Raw genomic sequence first — 22024 nt, forward strand, 5'->3', positions numbered from 1 at the left:
TATCACCCATATCTTCTAAATCCTAATATGTATCAGGAAAATGAAGCGTCACCCCAAGTAGTAATAATCTCTCCTTGATGAATCCTTAAGAAAATTTGCAAATTCAGGAAATACTCTTTCCCTTGGATCCAGCAGAAGAGATCATGCTGGAGTCAGGAAGGTAGCATTTCAGGCCCACATCCCACCTGCCAGTGTGTGCACAGTGTGCGAATCTCTCCTCTTCTCCCTGCTCACTGCTTAAGGGAAACACAGAAAATAACACTATCTCCAAAGGGATATTTGAAACTCAACAAATGTTTGGTCATTGTGATTTAATAAAAAAAATTCCATGATTTGGGAAATATCAGCATTATGGAGGAAAGCCATGGTCAAGGGCACTGGAGGCTGGAATGAGGTGAAACTCTGATCTGTGCCTCAGTAGAAGGCTGCAGTGTTAAGTGCCCTTCAACTTCTGCCTCCTTGCCTTTCTTCAAACCCATGAAAATCTCTGCCATGATTTCTGAAACTTTTTCTGCTGTGGATGACATTAAATGAAAATAAAGAGTCTCTACATCCAAAACATGGACACAGAGAGACAGTTTTAACTTGTGTCTATACCCATAGACACTGCTGAAAGGAAAGAAAGTACAGACAGGAGGCCACAATTTGCTAATCCAAATTCATTTTGGTCAATTTAGAAAAGAAATGGTGCTGGGGGTTCAATGCTGAACAGACTTATTCTGATGCCTCCCTGTGCCAAGCAGAGCATAGGCCTCAGGGAGTCAGAAATAGAAAAAAAAGGAGACGTTTTTCCCAAATATCCAGCACACATATCTGTAAGGTCAAAATTAAAATGCCCATCCAGAGATAGGAAAATGGTCATTTGGGGTCACTGGATATATTTGTTGAGTGGCATGAAGATTAACCTAGTCAGGACTAACACTATCAATGATATCCAGATTTTACTAATGAATCATAATAAATATATACATCAGTGACATTCATTTGGTCATAAGTTATTTTTTAACTAAGCAATCAGTAATTAAAGAAATAGTGTATCTACTTCTTAAAATGATGGTCAAAGGACTCTACAGCATTAAAATGCTGTGAAATTCAAAACTTTGTCTCAGGCCAGGCTCTAAGTGTCTACTGTCACTTCCCTTTGTTCCTACTTTGCTTTTCCAAAGCTAATGGACATCTCTGCCATTGTTTGGAGGTAACTCTATCTAATTTGGTTTTTCCTATATTTTATTCTATGATCACATATTAACTACATAGATAGCACAGGTTTTCTGTTTAATCTGGATTCATTGTCATTGTATCAACAAGAAATCACCTTGGATGACATTATTGAGTCTCAGAGATGCTAACAACCTGCCCTTTGTTGAAGAAAGAATGAACCTAGCAAACAGCAGAAAAAATTAAATTGTAAATCTGTGGTTGTGTTGCATTAAACTTTTTGACTTTTTTCCAAAATCAGAATATTTTAACTGGGATCCAGGGGTCTTAGCTTGAGGTACATACATATCTGGTACATTCTTAACCCTTTTAAAATTCCTGAGTAGTAATGCAGTATAGACCTGCTTTGCTCTTCATCTGATGGAGATGGCTTATTACCAGAATGCAGGAGGATGTGGCAGCTACAAGGATATCCTGGAGTGGGGGACACAGGGAGATCTTTGCTGGAATATTTGTGCCCATTTGATCTTAGATGTTTGTGCTCATCTCAGCCACTCTTCCACAAAGAGATCCCTCACCATAATTGTAACATATAAGCTTCTTTGGGGACAACATCATAATTAAGCTTTTTGACAGCAAGATTTTGCAAAGAGTATCAACAGGATTTCACAGGAGATCTGCAGAGTGCATATTCTTGTTTGAAGCTTCCTCTTTCTAAATACAAGGTTTGCTGACAAAGGCTGTAATAGACTGTTTCAACAGACATTTGTATAAAAGTTAATATTTTGTTTTCTTTGGTAAAACTTGTGAAACCTCTGTCAAGACTAAGACTATGGGACAAAGAGTACCTGCCATGTAACCAACCACTATTATGAATCTCTGCCCCCAACTGTGTATAAATCTCAAATAATCTTCAGATCCAGAGTCCAGAGATTTTAGTCATTAGACTCTTGGGACCACTGCAACTTAAATAAACCTGCTTCCTAAAAATACCTTGGGTGTCCAGCCTGATCTGTCCTACATCAGTGCAACTGATGCCACAGACTGTTCTGTCCTGGGATCTACCAGAAATCCCAAAGGGAAGTGCACAGGAAAGGGATTGCATCCTATACAGACAGCAAGGTGAAACACAGGGTTGCTTGTGGAGGGAACAACCTGTCAGCACTGTCCTGCCAAGATGCCATATGCCTCAAAGCCACAGTGCACTTCAAACATGGCTTCAGCTATTTGACATGAACACCCAGAACAAGTTACTAAAATCTCTGATCTTTTCCAATATGTCAAATATAATAATGTGGCAATTATACCTTGATAAAAATTAGGCAGACAAATGTAAACACCCTACACATACCACACACTTCAGCACCTGCCACCCAGCACCCTCTCAATAAAGGATCATATGTTTGTGTGCTGTCCTCATCCAGGTCCACCTCCTCCTCCTCACCCTCCTAGACATCTCTCAGTGCTGAGGACAGTGTGAAGAGCACATTCCTCCATGTGGATGACAGTGTGTGGTAAGAAGGACCAGTGTGGGAGGAAAGGAAAACTGTAGTGACATTGCCGCCATGCTCACCACCATTGTGGATGTCACACACATGCCTCGACTCTCAGTCCCCATGACTGACACGGTGCAGTGCTCTCCCCTCTGGGCAGCCACACTGCATGTTGGTCCTTCCTCCATCCTCACCTCCCTCAGCAGTTACCTATTTACCCTGGCTCAGGTGGTCGTGACTAAGGAGAGTGGATTCCACATGGCTGGTACCCAGGGACCTCCCACCTCATCTTTAGGGCTGACATCTGTGCATGCTCAGGTAGGGGCTTCCTAAGACACAACCAGGGTGAGAAGAAACACAGGATGGGGCCCACCTGACTGGAGCCATCAAGCTGAAAGGCTGGAGGCACAGGCTGCACATTGACTATGATGTGACCTTGGAGGCTCAATGCATAGAAGTCCTGACTGGCCAATAGGTGAGCATATTACAGACTCTACGAACTTGCTAATATTAATGGTGGAAGAAAAATGTTAGAAAATTAACATTAATTAAGGTTTTGCACCAACTTTTAGCAAAAAGGAAGTTTATCTATACTACTGATTTTTAATTGGTTTTTTAAATAATAGTTTCTTAAGTCCACTTTCATTATAGTAAATTTAAATTACAAAAAAATTGGCATTATTACCATTGTCAATTGCATATCTTAGTGGCATCAAATATAGACATAGTTGTTCAACAATCACTATCATGTACTCCAACATTCTTTATCTAACCAAAGTGAAACCATGTCCCCAATGTGAAAAGAACCAAACATCCCTTCTCAACATGAGTTCCAACCACTTTACTATAAAACTTGGTGAGAAATTAGCATAAGGGGCATATTGACAGGACCAGGTATTTAGCTTTGCTGCATTTTCAAACATGCATTGCAACCAGTCACCATGAGTGCTGAGATTTGCTGTGCAGTCTCCTCAGGGCACTCTTAATATCCCTGTTCCTCAGGCTGTAGATGAAGGGATTCAGCATGGGAGTGACCACAGTGTACATCAGAGAGGCCACTGCACCCTTTCTAGGAGAATGTGATACAGATGATCCAAAGTACACTCCAAAGGCTGTTCCTAAAAATAAGCAAACAACTGCCAGGTGAGACCCACAGGTGGAGAAGGCTTTGTACTTCCCACCTGAGTAAGGGATCCTCAGAATGGAGGAAATAATTTTGTAGTAAGAGAAAAAGATCCCTGCAATGGGGAAAAGGCCATAGATGACAATAAGAATGTATTTGACAATGATATTAGGGTAGACGTCCGAACAGGAAAGATTCAGAAGTTGAGAAGGATCACAAAAGAAACTAGAAATTTCCACATTCTTGAAGCTGGTAATTTTTAAGATCATCAAATTGTGCAACTGGAAGTCCAAAAGACTCAGCAAAAATGACACCAAAACTAAGAAGCCACAGAGGCGAGGATTCATAATGACTGGATAATGTAGGGGGTGACAGATGGCCACAAACCGGTCATAGGCCATCACAGTTAGAAGCATATAATCCATACAGACAAAAATGGCAAAAAAGGACATCTGTGTCAGACAGCCTGCATAGGAGATGACATCATTGTGAGTCTGAATATTTACAATCATGTTAGGGACTGTGGTGGAGATGAAACCAATGTCAGCCAAGGACAGGTTGGAGAGGAAGAAGTACATGGGGGTGTGGAGGTGGGAGTCAGAGCTGACAACCAGAATGATGAGCAGGTTCCCAAGCACTGTGACCAGGTACATGGACAGGAATAGTCCAAAGAGGATGGGTTGCAGGTCTGCATCCTTTGAGAAGCTCATGAGTAGGAATGCAGAGACACGGGTTAAATTTTGTGCTTGTATGTTGCTTGGACATCTTTTGGAAAGCAAAGAGGGTGTTAAAAAAAGAAAAAGAAATACATTAAACAGGCACCCTCATCTGGAAACATTTGAATCCAACTATGCACAAGGAAGATGCTCACACATGAGGTCCACATACCTTCAACAATAATTCTCAATAGTGAATCGCCTGATCTCTACATACACTTTCATTATTACTTTCTCCATCATTCACCCATCTTTCCATACACACTTTTGAGACATTAAACTGAACAATGTTAGAAGTCCAGGAGAATAGGAGAGAAGGAGTTCATGATCACAATAAAATTCAGCTTACTCTTTAAAGAAAAATTAGGGAATAAATAATGACCTTCCTATAAAGGAAATTAAGAGGCAATTTGATACACCTCATTTTTCTCTCAGGACTTTAGTCAAAGTCTGTTGACAAGATATTTAAGACTGTGTAAGAACAGCATGTCCAGACAACTAGATCAATGATGATGGATCAAAACCAGAAAGCTGTATGTGCCCATTTTCTGTAAGGGTTCTCATCATTCTTTGATCTTTTCATTTGCCACTTGTATGGATTTAAGTTTTCTCTTTAAAAATTATGTAACATAAAATAAAAATCCTTGTTTTGGTAAACTTAAAATTTTGATAAGTATGATTGAGTTAGTGCACATAATCAATCATAGCATTGACCATAAATGTGGCATTAGTGTGTACTGTACCTGTCAATGATTTTTAAATCATAGACTTTAAAAATCTCCTTTGAATCACTTTATTATGTGCAGGTTTATTGAATCAACACATATAAAAAAAGCTAAATGTCTGTTATAGGAAATAGCCCTTAATTCTTTCTTTTTCTTGATTCTGAATGCCATCTGGCCTGATAAAACTGCTTCATGGTTTTGTGATCTCAACCCATAAAGTTCATATTTTATGATCTAAGCACCAAGGAAAGTCCTGAAGCTTTGGTTTAATTTCCATACTTTTTCTTCTTCATGGGTTTTCTGGTCAGTCATTGGTAACACATTCATTTCAATTATATTATCTATATTATAATAAAATAACACTTGTGTTCATTATTTATCATTACTCTTTGTGATTGAACTGCATATAGTACAAAGTACAGCATAACAAGAAATAATGTAACAACTTCTTGGAAATTTTATCATTTGTAAAATGAGGTAATAATTACCTACCTTGTATGGTTATCATCAGGATTTTTTTAACAAATCTTTCGCATTGCATAACTTGTACTTCTCTCCCATTATTTAATCTACTTGTGCATATTTTAGAATATCCATACTCGGTGATGTCAGACCAACACCAATTTTATCAGCATATCCACACGTAAAGTTCTTTTCTTATACCACACCTGAAATCCAATGTCTAACAATATCCTGGCATGTGGACATGCTCCATGAATATTACCTACTCTTATTGTCCATAATACCCATTACCTGTATTGAAACTTGAATCTGATAATACTTGTGGGAGAACTAACATTGGAGAGACGTCTGAATAATTACCTTAGAAATTTGAGTCTTAGAATCTCTGCCTTTTTCCATTATCTTGCATACCTGTCTCCCAGACACACCTACTATCTTGAAGTGGTGAGCTATAATTTTCTGTTGGTGTTTTCATGTCATAATCATCTACCATACAGTTTTCCTTTACAAAACTGCCTTATGACTGCTTTGAGATTGAGAAGGCTGTTTTCAAGCATGGGGGACCATATGGTGAGCTCATGGAGGTTCTGGAGGGGGCCCAAGAGCATGATCTGTGCTGAATGATCATCAGCCTCCTCTACTGTGACCTCTCTTGTGACCTGTGGCTGTTCCTCCATAGTGCATGCAACAGGTGCCACCACTGATCTGCCCTGTGATCACCAGAATCCCACGAGAAAGAGCACAGTGGGAATGGCTCTTTCTGCAGTGACAGGGAAGAGGAATGGCTGGGTGGCTTGCTGATGGGACAGCCTGCCAGTATTCTGTGATACCCTGTGTCCATGGTCAGACAGCCCAGTGCAAACAAGGCTTCACTCCTATCTAACAAATGAGTACAAGTTACATAATTGTAATGCACTTTTTCATTTTATATAATATAGTAATAATGTGGACATATATAACAAAGGTGAGAAGGTGCACATGAAATGACACAGAGCACCTTGCTCAGCTCCTGAGCCTGGGATGCCCTGCACCTCAGTTATTGGTGCTCTGGCTTCTGTCATCCTCATCATCATCCTTACATCACCAACTTTAGTCCTTTTCTAAACCTCAGAAAACACTCTTGAAGGACCCATTTTGTACTGTTGTGGGTGAGATTTCTGTGTGAATTAGAACCAGTGTGGGTGGAGAGCACATTTTGAATTTCTGATCTCCCCACCTGAAACAAAAGCTTGAACCCCACAGTGTCCAAGGTTGAAGCTGCATGCTGGTGTCCTCCTATCTGGCTACTCTGTGGTGAGTGTCCTCATGCTGAGGTAACACTACTTCCCCATTCCTTCCCACATCCAAGACCCCCTCTGCACTTACTGGGTCATGCTGCTTCCCTGCAGGGTCATGACCAAGAAGTGCTGATCCTGAGACCCTACCAAGTGTGGAGCCCAGGGAAGGCTCAACTGTGTCCACAGAACAGATGGTGTGTTCAGGAGCTTCCTGATGCAGACACCCCAGGAGGAGAGACGGCTACACAGGTCACTGGATGATGCCATCAACTGAAGGACTATAAGCACTAGCTGAGTGAGGACTATTATATGACCTTGGAAGATCAATACTCAGAAATTATAATTAGATTAATTAGTCTATGAAATCCCCATCTCCAGGGATTTCTGATCATTAATGAGGAAGACAAAGGAAAATGAATGCTCACATAAGTTTCTGGCCCTAACTCTAATTAGGAAGACGTTTATATATTCTATTTTCTTTTATTTCTTTGCTTTTTAAGATATATCTGTGATTAATGTCCATTTTATTGGGGTATGATATAAATACAAAAAAATTACCATTTGCACCACATTAAGTACATATTTTGGTGACATTAATTTCATTCACACTGCTGTGCCATGATCATTAGCATTCAAATCCAGAAATTTTCCATTTTCTAGAATTTAGCTGTGTACCCAGGTGAAAAAACTCACCATTCCTCCCACCCCAAGCCATTGACCACCATTCTTCTGTGAAGCATGATGAGAAGAGAGTCATTCAAACAAAAAGCAAATGCTCAGGGAAGGGGCATTTCCATGACTGGATTTAATTATGTTGTATTTTCCATCCTGCATTACCATCGGGTGACTCAGATCCTGAGAATGCTAGCAGCCTCCTCAATGGTGGAGTAATGACTCTGTTCCTCTGGCTTAACTGAAGTATTCTGAATACAGGTGCCTACTGTACAACCATGGAGACCAGAACACATTTTCTACACTCCAAAGGTGCTTGAATTTGCCCTATTTTATACTTCCAAGTCATGGTAATGGGGAACAAACATTTTCTGTTTAATTTGTATTCAATGCAACTGTATGAGTAGAATCCACCTCAGTTGCTGGTTCTCAGTGACACTAACAACCTGCCCTGTGTTCAAGAAATGATAGGCAGATCTAGCAGCACTGATGGTAAATTGTGAATCTCTGGCTTCATGAATGAATCTTTTTAATGGTTTCCTAATATTAGGAACATTCTAAGCAGAGCTCCAGAGGCCTCAACTGCAGACACATCTCAGGTACACTCTGAACACTCGTCAGTTTCCTGAATCATAATAAAATCCAAGCATGACTCTGGGTCTTCTTTTCATGTTGAGTGGGCTCATTGTAAGAATGCAGAGGATGTGGGCAGTTCCAGGGATACCCTGTGGAGGAGGTCTGTGCCCAGCTATTCTTACCTACTTTTTTACTGATTTTTTCCTCTTTGAGCCATTCACCCATGTGCCCTGTGTCTCAACTCCACAGTGCAATTCAAATGTGGCTGCAGTAATTCAACCTAAAAACCTAGCATGAGTTACACAAAAAAACTGTGCCCCATTTTTGTAAAGTAAAATAAAGTGCCATGTAGACATTAGGGAAAACCTTGCAGATGAATTCAGATAAACTGCATGGAACACTGTTCAACACTGGCACTTAGGAATCTCTTACTAGAAATTCATGATGTTATTTATGGTTGATCTCCTCATCCTCATCACCTTCATACACCCATATAATGCTTAGGAGAAGTATAAATGGAGTGTATTTACTCGCTTTGTGGAGGAAACTCTATGGGAAATAGAATCATCAAGGCAGGAAAAGAAACGCTTTGCATGAGATTTTGGTTACCATCACCACAACCAGTCTCCCGTGTGGCTACTCAAACATCATGTTCATCACCATGAGGAGGAGGTAATGCTTAGGACATTCCCTCTTACAATCTTCATCTCCCACAGAACTTACTGGTTTGCCCTGTGTATCTGGTAGGTCATTACCCAGGAGAGCAGCCCCAACACATCTCCGTAGCAGGAGTACCATGGCCCCATTCAGGATGAACATCGATGCAGTTTTGGATAGCAGGTTCTTGATGCAAATAATCATTTGCAGAAAATAGATGGAATATGAGAATATTATGTTAAGCAAAGTAAGTCAAATTCAGAATGTCAAGGGTCATATACTTTCTTTCATTTGTGGAAGATAGAGAGGAAAAAGAAAAGAAAAGTGGGGCATTATTGCATGAAAAGCAAAGGGATGTCAGAAGAGCAGAGGAAATGAACCAAGGGGTGGAAGAGGGGAGAAGATTGGGGGAGTGCTGGGGAGTGACATCACCAAATTCTGTTTTTATATTGTGTGCATGTACAAAAATGTAACAATAGATGCAAACACTGCATACAATTAAAATGCACCAATAAAAATGTAAAAGAAAAAACTACAGAAATCCACTTCATCATCAAAAAATTATGATCACTGTTCTTGACAACTAAATCTTGTAGGAATTTTAATGACTTCATATAAAATTTCAGTTCTCGGCATCTCTGCCTGACACTATTCTCCTGCACATCTCTGTCCTAAAAGCAACTACTCTCAGAAATTTTAAGGGTGGATTTTCCTGTTGTTGTTTCCATGTCTGCATTTATTTATGTATACATAAATAGTTTTCTTAAGCACATGCATAAACAGTACCTAAATTTCACCTAGGGAATATACAACAAAATATGTATTGCCCTGCAATGTGCTGATTTGTTTCAACATGTAGTTTAAAGTTTCCCTAAAAAGTACATACATCTACTTTGAAGGCTTTAAACTGCTATGCAACATTACCTGAGAGACAAACATTACTAGTTTTTTTTAGTTCATTATTACAATATACATTGCAAAATCCTTGTGCACTGATTCATAGCATACAAGTGAGATTTCATATAATATGTGGATACACAAGAATTGTATGACCTCTGTGTTAATCACCTTTCTGTTACTGTGACAAAATGCCAAAGAAAAATCACATAAAGGAGGAAAAGCTTATTTTGTCTCATACCTTCAGAGATTTCAGTCCATTGTCAGCTGGCTCCATTGCTTGGAGCCGGAGGTGAGGCAGAGCATCATAGAAGAAGGGAATGGCAGGGGAAAGCTGCTCACCTCATATCAGCCCAGAAGAAGAGACAGAGGAAGGGAGGGAGGGAGGGAGGGAGAGAGAGAGAGAGAGAGAGAGAGACAGAGAGAGAGAAGAAAGGAAAGGAGGAACAGAGGGAAGGAAGGAAGGAAGGGGGGAGGGAGGGAGGGAGGGAGGGAGGGAGGAAGGAAGGAAAAGAAATTGGCTAAGAAAAAGTTGCATGCCCCAAAGGCAATCCCACAAGAACCCCCTCCCTCCAGATATGTGGCCCCTCCTACAGTTTCTCACATCTCTCTGAAATCCACTGAGCTCTGAATTCATCTGTGGACTAATCCACAGATGAGGTCAGAGCTCTCATGGACCAACCATTTCTCACCCAGCATCTGAACACAGCCATGCTTTGGACCAAGCCTTCAACACACAAGTCTTTGAGAGACAGAACAGATTCAAACTGTACCAGTTTCCAAACAGATATTCATATTCAATGTTCACACAACTACAATTTTGAAAATTCCAATTAAAAGTTCCCATTTATCCCTCCCAAAAAATGACAGCCATCAATTTGCTATTAAATATCTTGATATATGAAATCCAATAAATTACAAAAATATTACTAATAATGCAGTATTTAAAGATTTATTTGCTTCATTTTATTGGATTTTCCTAACTACTTATCAAGTGGAGGTCAAAATTCCTGAGATTAGACTATTCTACAGAGGAGCCTCCTCAGGGCATTTTTAATGTCCTTGTTCCTCAGGGTTTAGATAAAGGGGTTCAGCATGGGGGTGACCATACTGTATATCACTGAAGACACCACATCTTTCTTGGGTGAGGATAACACAGCTGAACCAAGGTATGCTCCAATGCCTGTTATAAATCTAAAACATAAAATAAGCAAACAACTGACAGGTGAGATGCACAGGCAGAGAAGGTTTTGTACTTCCCACTCAAAGATGGGATCGTCAAAATGGAAGAAACAATTTCATAGTAAGATAAAAGGATCCCTAAGACTGGTAGAAAACCATAGATGGCACCAATAAAATACTTGATCATGTTACCAGAGAAGTTGTCATAACAGGAAAGACTAAGGACTTGAGTAGGGTCACAGAAGAAATTAGAAATTTTCACCTCTGTGAAGTTGGTAAACCCTAATGCAATCAGAATACAAAGCTGGGATTCAAAAAGAGCAAACAACAAAGACACCAAAACTAAGAATCCACACAGATGAAGGTTCATAATGACTGGATAATGCAGGGGATGACAGATGGCCATGAAGCGGTCATAGGCCATTACAGTCAGAAGCAGATCATCCATACATGCAAATATGATAAAAAGAGACATCTGTGTCAGGCAGCCCACATAGGAGATGACTCTGCTGTGAGTCTGAATGTTCGTGAGCATCTTTGGGACTGTGGTGGACATGACACCAATGTCAGCCAGGGACAGGTTGGAGAGGAAGAAGCACATGGGGGTGTGGAGGTGGGGGTCAGAGATGACAGCCAGGATGACAAGCAGGTTCCCAAGCACTGTGACAAGGTACATGGACAGGAACAGTCCAAAGAGGAGGGGCTGCAGGTCTGGATCTTCTGAGAAACCACGAAGATGAAATTCTGATATGATTGTTAGAATTTTTCCTTCTATATTACTTGCACACCTTTTAAAATAAATGGGAAAAAAGAAACATATAAACAGGCACCCATAGTTCTGTATGTATTTTGAACTCATATATTCACATATTAAGTATTCACACTTGTGGATTATACCCTTCAGCAGTATTTCTCATTGATAAACCCAACTATCTTGGAACTCTCATACTATTGGTTTCTCTGTTTTCCTGCTCCTTCTACATAAACCTGCTTTACAGACACTCAACAATGTTATAAGACCACTAACATAAGCCAGATGTGGTGGTGCAGACCTGTAATTCCAGTGTCTTGGGAGGCTGAGATAAATTCAAGGGCAGCCTCAGCAATTTAGCAAGGCTTTAAGCAACTTTGTGAGACCTTGTCTTAAAATTAAAAAAAAATAAATAAATAAAAATGACTATTGATGTGACACGGTGGGTAGGCACCCTGGTTTCATTCTCAGGACCACACACACACACACACACACACACACACACAAAGACCCATAACATTAAACACAAGCTCCCAATCACAGTAAAAGACAGCCTGGATAAAGAATAATATCATTTATTCTCTGCTTCTTTTAAGAAAGAAATAAACAATAAGCAATAGCCTTTCCACTTTCAGAAGAAATAATCATTAAAAAGTAATTTAAGAAGCACTCAAATGTATCTATTTTTATCTAAAACCATGGCATGATACAACTATACATAGAATATTTAGAAAACATTTACAAGACTTAAGACTGTAGATACTGATACTAAATCAAAGTTGATAGCTCATAATCAAAACTGTGTTATGGGCCAATTTCCTCCCAGCGACTTCTCAGTAATCTTGGATTTCTGATTTCCCTCCTTTTTGCAAGTAAATATCCACTCAAATGTAGTTTGCATTTTATGAATACTTATTTGTAATTCCTATTCTTGGATTTGATGAACTTCAAATTTTTATAAACATTTTTAGAAAATACACAAATGTATAACATCCCTGACAGCAAATACAGAATTAGTGCACACTGCACTGGTCACTGGTCAAAGCATAATGAAATGTTGAGAATCTTTTTGAACATTTTCATCAACACCGATTCACCTGCACACCTTTATCAATGTAAGACCTCATCTGTGGTAAGGACAGATATGTGGGACTTTTCTTTCTAGATTCTCTGTTCTTTAGTGAGCTGGCAATGCTCTTTCACTGTTTCTCTGATCACAAAGTGAATCCTTTTCAGGGAGGACTTTGACCCCAGGCAAAGCTCCAAACTCTAGATTTCATTATCAAACTTAATTCCCTGGGTTTTGATCAGATAGACATATTCATGACAATTCTTCCTGAAACATGGATTGCAGATCATTTACTTCAACAACCTGAAGGAAACTCAGGTTCATTATTTCATCACCTTTCACTATGATATAGTTTGGAAACAAAGCAAAGGAGAAAAATGCCCAAAATAATGTAAGCACATCTGACAATTTTCTCATTTATAACATGGTGACAATATTTTCCCATTTTATATACTTTATAATCTTTTTAACAAACCTTTTTAAATCCCTGGGTCTAGGAATATCACTCAATTGTAGATAACTTGCCTGCCATGTAAGCCGTGGCTTTTAATCTCTGAATTGTTTATTATATTCACCAAATATTAACAACATACAGGGCATCCTTTATCTGTTTAATCCTTTCTTGATGCAGTTGCCTCAATTACAACTCAACTCAGAAGACAAGCCCTAAGCTAAGAGAATCCATACCCTGTTCTTTATCACAGCAATGGAAACAGCCCTCAGGGCTCAAAACTGAATTCTCCACCTCTGGGTGACATGCACCCCTTCTGCTCATTGTTCCCAACAATCCAAAAGAGAGCAGAGGTACAGAGGTCTTAGCTATAGGTTCACCCCAGGTGCACTTTAAAATTCTTTCTAGACTACTGAGTAGTAATGAAATCAAGACCTGAACTTCAGACTGCTTTTGAGATCAGGTTGATGTCAAGAATGAGGAACGTGTGTACAGCTGCAGGGATATCCTGGGGTGGCGAGAGAGGATCTATACTGAATGAGTGTCTGTCTTCTTTTTCTCTGAATTCACCCTGTGATTTCAGACATTCTTTCTATAATTGTAGCACCAGATGCCACCCACTGATCTGTCCTGTGATCCACAAAAAAATTCCAAACTGAAGTGCACAGGGAAGGAGGGTCTCATCCTGGAGTGACAGGGAAGGGGAATGATCACCGGGACAGGTCACCTGGCAGGACAAGGCCTGACAGGCCATTCTGCCCAACCTGCTCAAATGTTCTGTCTCTAATCAAACCTCAATTCAAACAGGACTTCAGATTTTCAACCTAAAATCCTACCACAAATTACATAAAAATATTGTGCTTCTTTCTTTCCTGAAAAATAAAAGTAATGTGGCACTTTTGACATTGGGTAAATGATGGGAAAAATGCTTTATACAGTTCATACTCCATCATAAATTGATACAATCTATATAGAATGCAAAGTCAGAGTTTGGAGCTCAGAAATATACCAATAATAAGAGAGACAGAGTAGAGGCAGAAGTCAGGAGAAGGGAAGAGGGAGGACTGAATGGAGGAAGGGAAGATTGACATTGATCAAATTATGCTATATGCATATATGAATATGCCACAATGAAACCCACTACTCTGTGTCATTAATATATGCCAATAAAAATATTTAAAAGAATAAATTTTGATCAGATAGACATGTATTTGAATCCTGGATATTAATTTTTTCCAATTCTGCCACAGGGGTTAATTAGTTAAGAAGATTTTATCATTTAAAAAGACTCAGCATGTATAAAATGCCCACACCCATGACTGGCACACAACAGTGTGCTTAATTATTATTAAACAAAAAGGTGAATTTCAGTAGTAAATTTAATAAAGCTAAAAATCTGTAAAGGTCAATTAATATTGGCTCATGATGTGATGGACACTATCCTCATCCTCATCATCACCTTCATAAATGTCTTGGAGAGCTTGAGAAAGAGTTCCGTGGGACCCACTTTCAGTTATGGTCTGAGAGCTATCCATGGGAAGTAGAACCAGGATGGAGGAAAGCAAGACTCTGAATGAGATTTCTAGGACCCCACAACAACCAAGATCATAAACTTCACAATCCTGGTAACTGAAATTTGACCCATTCTTTTTCTCCCATCTGCTCTCCCAAAATGCATGTCTGTCCTGGTGATGAGGAAACAATGCTTCATACAGTTCATACTCCATCATTAGCCTCCCTCAGCACTTACTGATTTGCACTGGGACTCTGGTGGGTCATGGCCAAGGAGTGAAGATCCAGAGCCCATCTGATGCCTGGTACTCAATGAAGCCTCAGGCTCTGTCCCCAGGATTTCTATCCATGCAGTCTCAGATAGGAGCTTCCTGAAGCAGACCAACCATGGAAGGAGGAGGCACAGGGATGGAGCCCACTGGACTTGGAGCCATCAAACTGAAGGGCTACAGGCACAGACTGATTGTTGACTGTTATATGACCTTGGAAGCCCAATGCACAGAGCTCCTAATTAGCCAAATTGGTCCAGGTTATTAAAAACTCTAAAAGTCTCCTCATATCAATGCCAGCTGAGGAAGAGAAAAATCAGTGTCCACAAAAGTTCTTGGACTCTTCCTCTACACCAGAGAAACCTCCTGGGTTTATCATTTCTTTCATTAATTTTTTCCTTTGCCTTGTTCCATTTTTATGATGGTGAAATTTCACTCCCTCTAAAAATGGCAATTTTCCCCATTGCCAAGGGCACAGATCAGCAGCATTAATCACACTCACACTGTGGTGCATCCATCACCAGCATCCATAGCTAAACTGAAAATTTCTACACAACATAAAAATCTTGCTATTCCTCCCAGCCACAAAATTGGCTCCCAATATTCTCCCATCAAAAAGGATGACAAATTGAAGTCATTATGCATAATGTGACAGAAAGGCAGGCTAGATTTCCAGGTTTATTTTTGTAGGTTTGTTGCTTTTTCCACCCTACATTTAAACTGATTGCTTAGGTCCAGACAGTTCTGCTGTGGAGCCTCCTTGAGACATTTTTTATGTACTTGCTCCTCAGGCTGAAGATGAAGGGATTCAGGACATGGATGAGCAAAATGTAAATGACTAAGGCAATATCTCAGAGATTTTGACAAACTGAACCAAGGAACACTCCAATGATGGTTCCACATTATAAGCCAAAAACTGATTGAAGAGTCTTACAGGACAGAAGCATTTATATTTAGCAGCTGATATGAGAGTCTCAGAACCAAGGAAAACAATTTTTTTAGAAAGATAAAAGACTTCCTAAGATGCAAAAAAAAAAACATGTGCAAAAAATACCTGACAATGTTATTAGAGAAGGTATCAGGTCAGGTGTGATTAAGGAGTTGAGAAGGATCACTAAAAAACCTGGAAATTTCCACATCCATAAAGTAGGGAAATTATAATCAAACTGTGCATCTGGGAAACCAAAAGGTTAACCATGTAAGACACCAAACTAAGAAATCACAGAAGTGAGGGATCCTGATGACTGGGAAATGCAGGGGAGACAGATGGCTACAGTTCATAGGCCATGTTACTCAGAAGCATATCGCATATGCTTTCAAAAACAAGAAAAAAGCCATCTGTATAATACAACCCACAAAAGAGATTATTCTATTGTGGATTTGGATGTTCACTGTCATCTTTAAGACCTTGGCAGACCCAGGACAGGTTGCAGATGTGTTGGCAGGATAAGGAGCAGGAACATGGACAATCCAAGGAGGGATGACTAAACATCAGAACCACCACAGGTGCCCAGGAGTAAGAATTTTGTGACATGTGTAAGATTCTCTGTTAATGCATTGTTTGACCATATTCTGGGAAAATAGAGAGTGTTGGATAAAAGAACAAATAAAAAAAACACCCACCACTCAGTATACATTTTGAATTCAGGTATTCAAAGGAAGGTATTCACATACCATGGTACATACACCTCACAATACTTCTCAGTTGTGACTAAAAAAATCTTTTTAAAACCCTTGCATTATTATAATCTGTGTTATATTACATAAACTCCTACTTTAGAGACACTCAGCTGAGCATGCATAGAAGGCCAAGAGCATTAGAGATAATGGTCATGTTCTCTTTGAAGAAAAACATAGAAAATAATAAATATGCTTTCCCTTTCAAGAAAAATCACTTTTATAAAGGGAAATTAAGAAGCTGCCCAATATAATTCATTTCATTCTGTGCTAGTGATACAAACCCTCTTTATTTAGGACTGCCTTATCTAAATTTTAAGTTAAGACTCATAGTTATGACTGGAAAGCATTGTGTTAAACCAAGAGATATTTTTATTAATCTCGGGTTTTCTAATTTCCCTCCTTTCTGGATGCAAGTGCTCAGACAAATAAGATTTATCTTAAAAATCACTTAATATATGATTAGAATTCTTGGTCACAGTAGATGTAAAATTTTGATAATATAATTTGGTCAACCCACATAATCAGACATCACTGACCATAAATGTGGAATTATTGTACACTTTGCCTGTCAATAATTAAGTCATCATGAAATTTGAAGAATATTTTTGAAAATTTTTATTTAACACAGCCTTCCTTTTGATCAACCCATTAAATATCAGTAAAATATTTGTTTATAAGATATCTTCTGCATTTTTCTCCATTTTGGTCCTCCCTTTTGCTGTAGCCTGGCAATACTTTTATTTTTTTCTGGTCATAAAGCCTTTTTTTATGGTTGAAGATTTTGGCAACAGGGAACATGCCAAACCCCAAGTTTTGGTGCCAACTGTATACCTACTTAATAGATTTTTTTGTCAATTTTTCCTGATACATGGACTAGAACTCTCTTGCCTCAGCTCCCTGAAGACAAACCCAGTTTATTATTTTGTCAGGCCACTCTGATTTGATAGAAAACAGATAAAAAAGAGAAAATTACAGGAAATATTATGAACACACCTGGGCAATTTCCTCATGTGTAAAATGGGTATAACAATTATTTACATTATGATTGTTTTAAGAAATTTTATTTCGGGGCACAGTGGCATATGCCTGTAATCCCAGAGGCTCAGGGGACTGAGGCAAAAGGATCACAAATTCAAAGCCAGCCTCAACAAAAGCAAGGCCCTAAGCAACTCAGTGAGACCCTGTCTCTAAATGAAATACAAAATAGGCCTGGGGGTGTTGCTCAGTGTTCAATCCCTGAGTTCAATCCCCTTAGTTCAATCCCTGGTGCCAAAAAGAAAAAGAAGAAATTTTGTTAATTTTATGGTCTTAATGGTGCATTATAATTGTACATAATAATCAGATTTATTGTGACATGACTGTTAGAAAACTATCACCACAGAGTATAACTTGCTCAACCTCATTCCTCAGTACCTTCTCTCTCTTTCCTTTCCCTTCTCTTCCACCTTATCCCCTTCCTCTATTGTACTGGTCTCCTTTCTATTTTTTCTAATTACCAAATTATAAACACATAAAAATGGGTTTCATTGGAGTATACTCATACATAGAAATCACATAATTTTGTTCTCCAGTGAATTATTCAAATAAAGAATCCCATCACTATGTAAAATGTGAGTTTAATGATGAACAGTTTTTAAATGACACTTCATCCTGGAGTGATGTGATTTCTAACATGTACCTCAAATAAAATCACAAGTTTTGCCTAGCCCCATCTATTTGTGCTACATTTTCTAGTTTTATTTTCTAGAAATCACCTTTTTGTACATTTTAGAACCACATATTTATTTATATTTTCTATCATGTGCAATTTAAATGTACCATTTTAAGCCTTGTTAACTTCACAGTTCATTGGCATTAATTATATTCATGTTGTTAGAAAACTATCACAAACACACATTTCTAACAAATTTTGATCTTTCCTAATTGAACCTTCATACCCTATTACTGCCTTTCTCCAGTGGTGACAACAGCAATCTCACCATGAATGTTAGAAATTAAAGTTAATAAACTACAAAAATAAGGTGACCAAAGAGGCAAGATTTATAGGTATTGATGTTAAATTTTATTGTTATTCCAAACTAAACATTAAGTTGATGTCCCAGATAATAAGAACAGACAATTCTACAAAGAAGCCTCCTCACAGTGTTTCAAATGTCTCTGTTCCTCAGGCTGTAGTGAAGGGGTTCAGCATGGGGGTGACAACTGTGTACAACACTGAGGCCTCTGAAACCTTTCTAGATGAATGTGACACAGCTGAACCAAGGTACACTCCAATGCTTGTTCCATAAAATAAGCAAACAACTGACAGGTGAGACCCACAGGTGGAGAAGGCTTTGTACGTCCCACCTGAGGATGGTATTATCAGAATGGAGGAAATTATTTTATAGTAAGAGTAAAAGATCCCTAAGATGGGAAAAGGCCAAAGATGGCACTGCCAAAGTACACAACTATGTTATTTATGAAGGGGTCAGAACAGGAAAGTCTGAGTACTTCAGAAGGAACACAAAAGAAATTGTAAATTTCCACATCCTTGAAGGTGGTAACCTGTAATGCAATCAAATTGTGCAGCTGGGATTCCAAAAATCCAACAAAAAAAAGTCACCGAAACTAATAAGTCACAGAGGCAAGTGTTCATAATGACTGGATAATGCAGGGGGTAACAGATGGCCATCATGGTCAGAAGCAGATCATCCATACATACAAATATGATAAAAAGAGATATCTGAGTCAGGCAGCCCACATAGGAGATGGCTCTGCTGTGAGTTTGAATATTCTTGAGCATCTTTGTGACCATGGTGGAGATGAAACCAATGTCAGCCAAGGACAGGTTGGAGAGGAAGAAGTACATGGGGGTGTGGAGGTGGGAGTCAGAGCTGACGGCCAGGATGATGAAAGGGTTCCCAAGCACTGTGACCAGGTACCTGGACAGGAACAGTCCAAAGAGAAAGGGCTGCCAGTCTGGGTCCTCTGAGAGTCCTAAGAGATGGAATTTGGAGACACTTGTGAGATCTGTGGTTCTGAATTGATTGGACAGCTTTTGCAAAAAAAAAAAAAATAGGATGAGAGAAAGAAATACATGAAGGCCCCAAGCACTCTGTCCACATTTGAATTCAAGTATTCCCAGACATTTTCAACAACATTTCTCAGTAGCCAAAGCCCAATCTTCATACATTCTTTCATTATTGTTCTCTGTGTTATTCACTCTTTTCTACACTCACTTTACACTCACTTTAGAGAGATTGAACTGAACAATGTTGAAGTCCAGGACCATGGAGAGAATACATTAATGATCACTGTACAATGCAGCCTATGCTTTAAGGAAAAAAAGGGGAAAAACAGCCTTCCTTATAAAGAAAAGTAATTTTAATAAAAGGAAATTAGAAGCAGTCCACTATACCTTGATTTGTACTAAGAACTTGGGACAAATCCCTTAGAATTATAAAACTTAAGAAACTGTACCTCCTATATCAAGAAAACACCAGCTGTGACAAATCAGAAATGAAAGAGATATTTTTCCCAAATACACAGCATATAATCTGTAAAGTCAAAAATAAAATGGCCAATCCAGAAACAGGAAAACGGTACCTTCAGGTCAATTGATGTTTTAGTTGAGGGGCATAAAGAATACCTCTTATCATCAGTAATAATAATAATAACATCTAAATTATATTTTGCCCTAATTTTGAACATGCATCACATATTAGTCATACACAGAGCACCTATTTTCTGTTTCATCCTGACTCACTGCAGTTGTCTCAGCTAGAAATCAACTTAGATCACAATGTTGAATCTCAGACATAAACAGCCTGCCCATGTCACAGTAAGGATAACTGAAGTCTGGCCCATTCAACATTTATAGTGTTTCACAGATGACAAAGTTTTCAGCAGAGGTCCTTTAAACTCTTTTCAGTTCCATGAGTAAGAATGAGATCAAGAGCTGACCTTAGGTTTCCTTTTGAGATTGAGAGATTTACAAGCATGGAGGACCATGTGATCAGGGGCATTAATACTCCTGACTGGGTGTAAGAGCATGACCTATACTGAATATGATCTCTCCTGTGACCTGTGGTTGTTCTTCCATAGTGGATGCAGCAGATATCACCCAGTATTCTGCCCAGTGATCACCAGGAATCCCACAAGGAAGAGCGCAGGGAAAAAGGTTTCCCTAGTGGAGTAATTGAGAAGTGAAATGTTTGATTGGCTTGTTGATGGTACAGCCAAGCCAGGATTCTCCTCCATGATGCCCTGTGTCCATACTCGCACAGCCCAATGTAAACAAGGCTTCACTCTTTGCTACCTAACAAATGAGTACAAGTTATATAAGGATAATGCACTTTTTCATTTTCTGTGAAAATGGGCATACATAACTAAAATTAGGTGATGCACAAGAAATTAAACATATCACATAGAAGTGTCACTCAGCACCTGCAACGTGGAAGCCTTCTTTATGGGTTCATGATACTAAGGCTACTGTCATTCTCCTCACCCTGATCATCACCATCATGGATCTTCATAGTACTTAGGACACACTTTAGAAGCACCCATTTGTGCTGTTATGTGCATGATTTCAATGGGAAGAAGAACTCAATGGGTAGAGTGAACAAGATTTGAATAAGATTTCTGACACTCCACCTTTTTATTGGTTCTTTGTAGTTACACATGCCAATAGAATCTATCTTGGCATAATTATACAAGCATGGAATATATCTTCTTCATATTCAGACCATAGGACCTATTCTTCCCCTACATTTTTCCCACCTCATGTTCCCTTCCCTCTATTGATCTTTCTGCCATTTACCCATAGTTATTACTATTTTAATTAATTTCTTGTGGATGTACACAATGGTGAGATTCACTGTCATGTAAACTTCACAATCCACATCATTGAAACTTTACATATTTGTGTCCTTCCAGCTGGCTACTAAACTGTGATGTTTGCATTCGTGATAAGAAAATAATACTTCCAACAGTCCTTCCAAGATCCCAAGGTTTCCTCTGCACTACTAGATTACATTATTTCTCTGCTGGGTCATAACAAAGAATTTCAGATCCCAAGATTCAACCATACCAGATGCCCAATAAAGGCCCAGACCCCATCTGCAGGATTCATATGAATATCATGTCAGATAGAAGCTTCCTGAAGCAGATGACCATAGGAGGAGGCCCATCAGTGCAGCTCACAGAACAGACGTGGTTAAGCTGAAGGACTGGCTTAAGACATAAGGCTACTTGAAATGCCTTAACTGATGCACAGTATTTATTGTAAGGGAGGGACATCATTTGATATGTTAGTTTATTATCACAACAAGCCTTTAAAAATTCTTGCTCCTCTCTCCATGTAATTTCCATATAAT

General features: G+C 39.0%; 1 protein-coding gene and 2 pseudogenes across 1 annotated transcript; all 3 read right to left on the reverse strand.

Annotated features, from left to right (window-relative positions):
- Window positions 1–3587: 3587 nt before the first annotated feature.
- LOC124102101 (olfactory receptor 7E24-like) lies at window positions 3588–4538 on the reverse strand. The gene has a single exon (XM_046458342.1). The coding sequence runs from the start codon at window positions 4482–4484 to the stop codon at window positions 3588–3590; it is 897 nt and encodes a 298-aa protein (XP_046314298.1). The 5' UTR covers window positions 4485–4538.
- Window positions 4539–10772: 6234 nt separating this feature from the next.
- LOC124102109 (olfactory receptor 7E24-like) lies at window positions 10773–11719 on the reverse strand (annotated as a pseudogene).
- Window positions 11720–18834: 7115 nt separating this feature from the next.
- On the reverse strand, window positions 18835–21184 carry LOC124102102 (olfactory receptor 7E24-like; annotated as a pseudogene).
- Between the last annotated feature and the right edge of the window lie 840 nt (window positions 21185–22024).

The sequence above is a fragment of the Marmota monax genome, unplaced genomic scaffold (assembly GCF_021218885.2).
Source record: "Marmota monax isolate L192 unplaced genomic scaffold, Marmota_monax_Labrador192_F-V1.1 WCK01_AAM20220418_F8-fsc00730, whole genome shotgun sequence".
NCBI lineage: Eukaryota > Metazoa > Chordata > Mammalia > Rodentia > Sciuridae > Marmota > Marmota monax.

Bases quoted from the DNA above. Each gene is read 5' to 3' on its own strand.
- LOC124102101 (XM_046458342.1), bottom strand. From the start codon at position 4,484: ATGAGCTTCTCAAAGGATGCAGACCTGCAACCCATCCTCTTTGGACTA.